This window comes from Arachis stenosperma, chromosome 6, assembly GCF_014773155.1.
Source record: "Arachis stenosperma cultivar V10309 chromosome 6, arast.V10309.gnm1.PFL2, whole genome shotgun sequence".
In the NCBI taxonomy this organism is placed as follows: Eukaryota; Viridiplantae; Streptophyta; class Magnoliopsida; order Fabales; family Fabaceae; genus Arachis; species Arachis stenosperma.
The window spans coordinates 70,823,304-70,832,453 of record NC_080382.1 but is presented as its reverse complement, the minus strand read 5'-3'; the positions used below and the strand labels follow the sequence as shown (position 1 = coordinate 70,832,453).

The window sequence follows — 9,150 nt, the reverse complement described above, 5'->3', positions numbered from 1 at the left end:
CTGAGGTAGATGTTGCCAGGTTTCTTTCTTGCAGATGAATTGTCTTAGCTTCAAAATTCTTAAATCAATCTACAATGGAGCAGTTGCTAATGATTATGAACTAAGATTTCAAGTATTAGAGGAATAGAATGAAAAGAAAAAAAAATCCACTTTACTTTACACATTTCCACCGTTTACTTAAATTCAAGTTTCAGGCAACCAAGATCCTCTAAAACAAGAAACACTCAACATTAAAGGAAAATGTATAAGCTAATTGCTTTTATGCACACAAAGACAACTCAATCAGTTCCCCAAACCTATCTTTAAACAAATTCTTAAAATCCGGAAGAACCGTGAAAATTCCTCGGTTCCCTTTCTTTAATTATTTTGAACTCTTTATGCCATGTTTATTAATATTAACCATAATTCACTTGCGGAGGGAGTAGGACATTTATTTATCAGATCTCATTAATCATTATGAATTTGAACTCACTATGCTGTTCTGTGTCCAAACAAGGATTTGCAAAAAATATTTTTTTTCAGTCCAATCAGAATCATATCTTACAACATAAAAAATCCGCATGTTAAAATCAAATTGCACAAGGAAGTAAGAGTTGGAACAATCTATTAATGGTGATTCTACATTTTGTTATAAAAAGACAAATCATTCAGTAGTTCCAACCTACAAATACAAACCAGGAAACCATATGCTTATTTAACACCTTACATGACTTACAATTTCAGAATATAATAAACAAAGCAATAAAACCAAGCACCAAAGGAACTAAGGTAGATATGCACATAAATCCATAAAACTTTCCATAAGAGAAAGTGCATAATTCAGTCTACAACTCAACTCTGTAAGAAGAGACACTTTAAACAACAAATCATAAGGCAACTATACAAAAAAACTATTTGATAACATAAAACAGCCAAAATTGCTAGAAAGAAATGCATAACAGCCAATCAGGTCACATATCTTCTCCAGTAACTACACCTTTGAATCCTGGCAAAGCTGGAAATCTTCGTTTGCACCCAATTGTGCTTGAGGCCCTCCAGCAGAACTAGGTCGACTAGTCAGTTGAGGGAAGTCATTCATGTCAAAACGAGAATTATCACTCGAGTTTACATCATTCAACATATCCATAACATGGCTTTGTGAAAGTGGACCACCAGCATTGGGATAAGAGTTCCCTAGCATTGAAATCACCTACGGAGATCCTGAATCAAGAAGCTCTTGTCACCACAAAGAAATACTTCAATACCTATCATAAGCTCAAATGAGTATCAATCGTAAGAAAAATATTTATGCATTCAACATGCATGAAAACAAATATAAATGATTTCATCAAGCATATTACATACAAATCTAAAACAACCATCAGTTCTTTAACAGTTTTCAACATATGGAAGCAAACAATGTGGTTCCATAGAAGGCCAACTAGTTGGACAAGTTGAACTAATGCAAATAGAAAATAAAGTCATCTTCTCTATGGCTACACTTGCACAAAGCAAATGCAATTAGGGGTCATTGCATGAGAACATCTTTGTGGATAAGTATTGTTCAACACCATTATGATGGACATCCATAAAAATACGTACCTTGTGGAAGCACAACACTCATCAATCGATTCTGTTCCTATACTCCTAAGCCACCATATCCACTATTTGCACTCATCAATTGATTCTTGCCCACCTTGAGGTTGTGCATTGGTAGAATCCAGATCATGTAGCACTACATCCTTTAGGGGGAAACAAAATTCCAAATCACAAGAAACTATTACCATCAAGCCAGTGTATCAAACACAATCTTACTGGGTCTGAGCATCTAGATGTGTTCCTTTGCAAAACTTATCCAAATAATTTTTTTAGGGTTAAAATAACCAATGAGTCAACAACAGCACAATCATCACAATGTAATTGTTCATCATCCTCATTCTTACCATTGCTCGGTTTTGGCGCCTGGATTATAAGAAAAGCACTCTTACTCTTAACCTATTTCTTTGGAATGCCATTATATTCATGAACCCTATCTGCTCTATCGTAATCGTACCTATCCAGTTCCAAAGCCGTTGTCTCGAGAGAAGAGTCTCGCACCTCTTCCGAGCAAAGTTTCGATTTGATACCAGAATTCGGAGGAACAACCACATGGCAACGGCGGTTTGCTCCGCCAAAGCACTCCTTCCTGAACCTGGAAGCACTGCGGCTAGGGTTAGAATTTGAATGAGACTGCGATAGCATTGAACTACGGTGACGCGAATCATGTTCGAAAAGAACAGGAACCTGAGGAACAAAGAGTGGATTGGCGGGTAAAAAAATGGGAGGGTTGAAATTGAATGCGGTAGGGTTCACAAGAACGTGGTTGGGAACCTGGCGGAGATGGTGGTGGTTATACGTCGGAGGAAGAGGAATATACGTATTTGGGCAACGGTAGTGATGAAAGTAGGGATCCATGGAAGCGGAGAGAGGAGACAGAAGGACAAACGGAGATGGGGGAAGGAGATAGAGAAGATTAGGGTTCATTGTGTGGGAGCTTGATTTCGGGAAGAATTAAAGATTGAATTTTTAATAAATTACATAATTATTCATTTTGGGCTATAATTTAGAGTAAAAAACGTAAATAAGTCAAGGGAGCTGAGAAATTACACAAATTTGCCAAACTGAAAATTACTTCACGAATGAGCTAAAGCACATTACTATATAATTCAAATCAGGTTGGTTCGAACTAAGAAAACACATAATTCGAACCAAGGTAGCTCGAATATTGATGGAACAAGTGATGCATGTAATTCGAACCTAATTGGTTCGAACTAGGATTAAGAGTTATTCGAACTAGGATTGAGAGTAATTCGAACTAACACGTTTGGACGCTTCAGCAAGTAATTCGAACCTAGTTGGTTCGAATTAATCAAAGTTTGCCTCGAATGATAATTTGAACTATGCTGTTAAAAAATTAATAATTTATTAAAAAATTTATTAAAAAAATATATATTTTATTCCATATAAAATAATTAAAAAATATATTTTATTCTATACAAAATAATTTTAAAAAATAGCTTAAAAGATATTATGAGTACTATAAAAGTTTGTAATATTCTATTGATTTAGATAAATACATGATAAAAATATTTTTTCTTTAATTTCTAAATTATTAGTGACTATGTGGAGTATTTCTTTAATGTCCTAGTCATTAGGACTTTACAAATTTTATAGTACTTCTAATATTTTTTAAGCCATTTTTTAAATTATTTTGTATAGAATAAAATATTTTTTTGTGGTATAATTAAAAAAAATTTATTAAAAAATATTCATGATAATTTTTTAATAAAATTATTTAAATTATATGGTGAGATATTACATGATTCGAATTACGCATGTGGAAGTTCGAATCACTCTGATTCAAATTATACGGTGAGCAATTCGAATTCTATATAATACTCTTCTGCCCATTCTTGATAGCTAATGGATATTTTTTAATAAATTTATTTAAATTATACCACAAAAAATATTTTATTTTATGTAAAATAATTTAAAAAATGGCTTAAAAAATTTTAGAAGTACTATAAAAATATGTAATGTCCTAATGACTTAGGACATTAAAGAAATACTCTACATAGTCACTAATAATTTAGAAATTAAATAAAAAATATTTTTATCATGTATTTACCTAAATCACTAGAATATTACAAACTTTTATAGTACTCATAACATCTTTTAAGCCATTTTTAAAAATTATTTTGTGTAGAATAAAATATATTTTTTAATTATTTTGTATGGAATAAAATATTTTCTTTCATTTCTAAATTATTATTGATTATGTAGAATATTTTATTTAAAATTTGAGTACATTCATGTATTTACCTAAGTTATTAGAACATTACAAATTTTTATAGTACTCCTAACATTTTTTAAACCATTTTTTTTAAATTGTTTTGCATAGGATAAAATATTATTTGTAGTATAATTTAAAAAAATTTATTAAAAAATTTTATTAAAAAATATTCATGAGCTATTAAAAATGGACAGAAAAGTATTGTATGGAATTCGAATTGACAGCTCATTAATTTTTTAAAAAAGTCTCATAATTAAATATTTTATTAGCTTTTTTTAACGTATGAAATAAAATATATATTTTTTTAATTTTTAAATTATTAATTTTTTTAATAAATTTTTTAATAAAATTTTTTTAATAAATTATTAATTTTTTAACAGCATAGTTCGAATTAATATTCGAGGCAAACTTTGACTAATTCGAACCAACTAAGTTCGAATTACTTGCTGAAGCGTCCAAACGTGTAATTCGAACTCACCTAGTTCGAACCAACTAGGTTCAAATTACATGCATCAATTGTTCCATCAATATTCGAACTACCTTGGTTCAAATTATGTGTTTTGTTAGTTCGAACCAATCTGGTTCGAATTATATAGTAATATGCTTTGGCTCATTCGTGAAGCAATTTTTAGTTTGGCAGATTTGCGTAATTTCTCAGCTCCCTTAGCTTATTTAAGTTTTTTACCCTATAATTTAATTACTAATAGTTTAATCATAGTTAACATAGCAATCAATTAAAAGATGACAGGTCACAGAGGGTAATATACATGTTATTATAGGAAGGGTAAAGTAGAATTTACCTAAATATAAACATAATAATAAAAAATTGTGTTATATAAATTTAATTAATACATATATATAATTTTATTTTGTGTGAAACAAATTATAACATTAAATATGAAGTGAATGATAAAATATTTTGTATTATATAAATTTAATTTAAAAAATATATATACAACGTAAAAAGCAAACAAACCTATAATAATTTTATTTTGTGCGAAACAAAAATTTATATAAAAAAATATTTATATAATTTTTTATTAACAATTTTTTTATTGAAATATGTTACTTTACTATATTTAAAATATATTATTTGAAATAATTATATTATTTAAAAGAATATTTAAAATTTATTATTTTGTATTAAAAATATATTAATAGTTTTTCTTAAAATAACATTTTCTTTTTTCTGGTTCAAATAATATGACAAAAAATTTTTAGATGAGTATGAAAAGATTATGCCATTTGAATTATAGCTCGTTGGCAAAAACAAAATACTCTTAGTATAATATTTTATACCAATTAGCTTTAAAGTTTAATTATTTTTTGAATAAATTAATAAAAAAAGTAATGCAAATAATTGTTTAAATATAATTGTATTTTAATTTTTCATTCTATTACGTACAGGGCCTTCATGAAGACCGGGTTATTCTACAGAATCGATTTTGTGTTTGGAGTTAGCCAACCAGAGACGACAGACAGGTTTCTTCTTCTTCTATGGCAACAATTTTTGGACTTTGAAGGTCATTCATGGCAGAGGTGGAAGAGAGTGGATTCAAGAACGTCAAAATTTGTGGCTAGCTCAGAACGACAGTGGAAACACCGCCCAATAAACAAAACAGTGAAGATGTTTGAAGACATCACATTAACAATAACAAAGTAATGAAAGAATTTGATCAAGTTTTTTTTGAGTACTTTGTTGTCATCGTCAAATTAGTTTTTGTTGTTAGTGTCAATTTGTTTATTTAGCTCAAGACAAAAAAAATAATAATAACAATAATAAATAAATTTAATTTATCTAATAACTTTTGATAATATGTTAACTTTTAAAGAGTACTGCACTTTTTATTTTATCTAGAGTGCACTAATTTTTGCCAAATTTTATTATTAACTTTAGAAAAAAAAAAGATTTTGAGGGATGAAAGCAATGTTACACCTAACATTTTCTTAAAAGATTATATAAATATAGATATAGATAATAAGATGATTTGATAGATATAAAATGCCGCTTTAATAAGAAAATTATATTACAGTCATTTAATAAGTACTAATAAATTGATAGTATTATTATATAAAGAATATAACAAGTTCGTGAATTAATTCTGATCTATATATATATATATATATATATATATATATATATATATATATATTCTACCAATAACTTTTTGATTAGTAATTTTCGAATCATATATACTGGATTGTATCTGCAATTTAATATTTTTATTAATTTTGATACTTTTTGTTATTTTGGTAGAAAATTATTATATGCGTATGCACCTTTAATTTTATTCATCCTTAATTTTATAAACAACAAATAATGATTCTAACTTATCTATATGACATGAGAAAAATTATCTAGACGCTATATATATGACATAAATACTAATTCAAAGTTTCTCCAATAATATCTAATTTGATAAATAATATTAGTCCTCTCCTACTCCGATTCTAGAATTAACATTACGTATAAAAGCTAATTTTCATTATTATTTTCCCTAATCATTGATTGTTATTGGTATTCAAATACAAATAAATAAAACTATTAACATTACGTATGAAAGCTAACTTTCATATATAAGGGTTGCAAGGTGGTACTCGATGGCTTGATTATTTTAGTCTCATTGATTACGTATTTCCTTCAAATTAAATATATATGTTTCTGTTTTATTTCATTCGAAAAACATACCACTCTTCTTAAAAAAACAATTTGACTAAAAAATTATTTAATAACAAGTTTAATCACCCGTGCCATGCACGTGATAAGATTGAAATTATAATTTTAAGTTGTTATGTTAAATTTCATTTTAATTATAATAATTTAATTAATAAAAAAATAACTTGTATGCATTGTTTTTCTTTTTTTAATATAGTGTTAATTCTATTAACTATAAAATAGTTATTTAATCTACTTTTTTCAATAAATCAGGCATATATACTCAATATGACCATAAATAATCTAGTAATACTTAAATCTACCAACAAAGTTTTATATGTTATTTTACTGTGAAGTAAGAAAATATCAAAATCAGCTCAAAATGAAGAACAAATTAATAGGGAATCCTAATGCAAAAAGTTTTGTAATAAACAATAAATAGTTTAAACCTAATGAATAACAATTCAATGCTATCATTTGATACCTGCAAAATATATATATGAAACAACACTGTATCAATGTTTGTATATAAAATTATATGATTAACGTAATTATAAAATTATTTGTCAAAGAATAAAATTATACAAATTTTTATGATAATTTTAATATTCTCAAACTATTAATGTACAATAAGAATTCATCTATTAGTTCCTAGAATTTCTAAATTTTTTTAAGTGATAGTAATAAATTTTAATAAATAAATAGATTTAGTAAGACATTTTGTTATTACCTTTTTATTATAGGCTCTTAAAAACTTCTCTATATACCACATTCATCGTGCAGTAATTTTCAAGTGTATTAACCCGTGTCATGCACGTGATAAGATTAAAATTATAATTTTAAATTATTTTGTTAAGATTAATTTAAATTATAATTATTTGATTAATAAAAACATTAACATGTTATGTATTATTTGTTTTTTCTTAAGCTAGTGTTAAATATATTAACTCTAAATAGTTATTAATTGGTTTTAGTAATCTACTTTTTTCAATAAATCAAACATATATATTCAATGTGATGATAAATAACTTAATAATACTTCGACCCACCAACAAATTTTTATATGTTGTTTTACTGTCAAATAAAAACATATCAAAATTAGCTCAAAATAAATAATAAATTATTAGAGAATTCTAATGCACAAAATTCTCTAATAAACAATGAATAATTTAAATCTACTAAAAAACAACTCAACACTTTTCTTTGATGCCTGCAAAACATATACCTAAAATAATATTATATCAATGTTAGTATACAGTTTTACAATCATCGACCGTATTTACTATACATGACTCCTTCTTAAAAGTTATTCTATACACGTGTGCAGTCGGAAGATAAATTACTGGACTTTATTTTATTTTTCTAAATTATTATAATTATGCATTATTCATTAAATACTAATTGTAATATTGTAATATAATTATAATAAATATATTTTTCTAAAATAAATTTAGAAGAGAGAATAGTACTTTCATTTTGGAGGGAAAATGAATTCATGAGAAATTGACACCTCGCTTTTATTAGTTGATAATGTATTAAATATTGATTTTATATAATTATAATAAAAATATTTCTCTAAATTAGTATAATCATGCATTATTCGTTAAATGTTAATTGTAATATAATTATAATAAATATATTTTTTAAAATAAATTTAGAAAAAAATAGTAATTTCATTTTAGAGAAAAAATGAATTCACGAGGAATTAACACCTCACTTTTAGTAGTTTGAGAAAAAATTTCAGTTTTAGTATATTTTGTCATTATTATACATTTTTCTCTAATCATATATTCACTGTTTTCTTTTCTTTGTTTCAGCATTTTGAACCTGGGTTTAACTTCTCGTAGTTCTCATTTCTCAGTCATTCTATTAGATGTAGTTGATAACTATTGAAATTCTTTGATTAATATAGGAGAAAAATATATTATTATATGATAGAATTAATATGAGTATATTTTATTATTAAATAAACAAAGTTAATATAAAATAAAATTATACATAAAAAAATAAAGAAAATAAAATTAAAATAGCAAAAGTGATAAAAAGATTATTTTTATAATTTTGTTTTGTCATTTTTATGTATAGAAGATTAGAAAATAGTAAATTTTTAACTAAATTAATTTATATTTGTTGTATTCAATTTAAATAAGTAATAAATTATCTTATTTTAATTTATTCCTTAAATTTATATATCGTAAAAATTAAATCAAATAATTAATATACATAATTTTAAATTGTGTGATACTTAAATATCTATTCAAATTAATTAGTTGATATAATTAATTCATCATGATGAATTGACTTTAATAAGTTAAACAAAATAATACAGAAACATGCTACGTTGATTCTATCATTAAAGGTAAAAATTCGATTTTTATATGATAGGATAGATAATATAATAGACGGCGAAAAAGAGAAAGATAAACATTTTAGATCCTAAATTGTTTCATTTGAATGTTACAATGTGGGTATCACATTATTTTACTTATTCTACCCTATGGATCCTTTTGTAACTTTATTCAGTATCAATAGAATTTCACTACCTTTGAGTACTAAATTAAAATTCAAAATGAAACTAAAAAAAAGTAAAGAGTATAAAATTATTGATTGAAAAACACTCTAAATAATAAAAAGCCAAATTAACTTTAATATTAAATTCATTAATACGATTTTAATTTTATAT

The 9,150-nt window shown here is 25.6% G+C and overlaps 1 protein-coding gene across 3 annotated transcripts; it reads right to left on the bottom strand.

Annotated features, from left to right (window-relative positions):
• Window positions 1-272: 272 nt before the first annotated feature.
• LOC130933244 (uncharacterized) lies at window positions 273-2,501 on the bottom strand. Of its 3 annotated transcripts, none has more exons than XR_009067654.1 (3): window positions 2,033-2,501; window positions 1,582-1,721; window positions 273-1,244 (listed from the first exon to the last, which is right to left on the bottom strand). XR_009067654.1 is itself a non-coding variant. In XM_057862800.1 (2 exons), exons 1-2 carry the CDS (start codon window positions 2,431-2,433, stop codon window positions 1,715-1,717), a joined length of 408 nt encoding a protein of 135 aa, XP_057718783.1. In that variant the 5' UTR covers window positions 2,434-2,501; the 3' UTR covers window positions 1,251-1,714. The 3 variants fall into 3 exon arrangements, 1 of the variants encoding a protein (XP_057718783.1); XR_009067655.1 differs by having other exon boundaries at window positions 273-1,200; XM_057862800.1 differs by lacking the exon at window positions 273-1,244 and having other exon boundaries at window positions 1,251-1,721.
• Window positions 2,502-9,150: the final 6,649 nt, after the last annotated feature.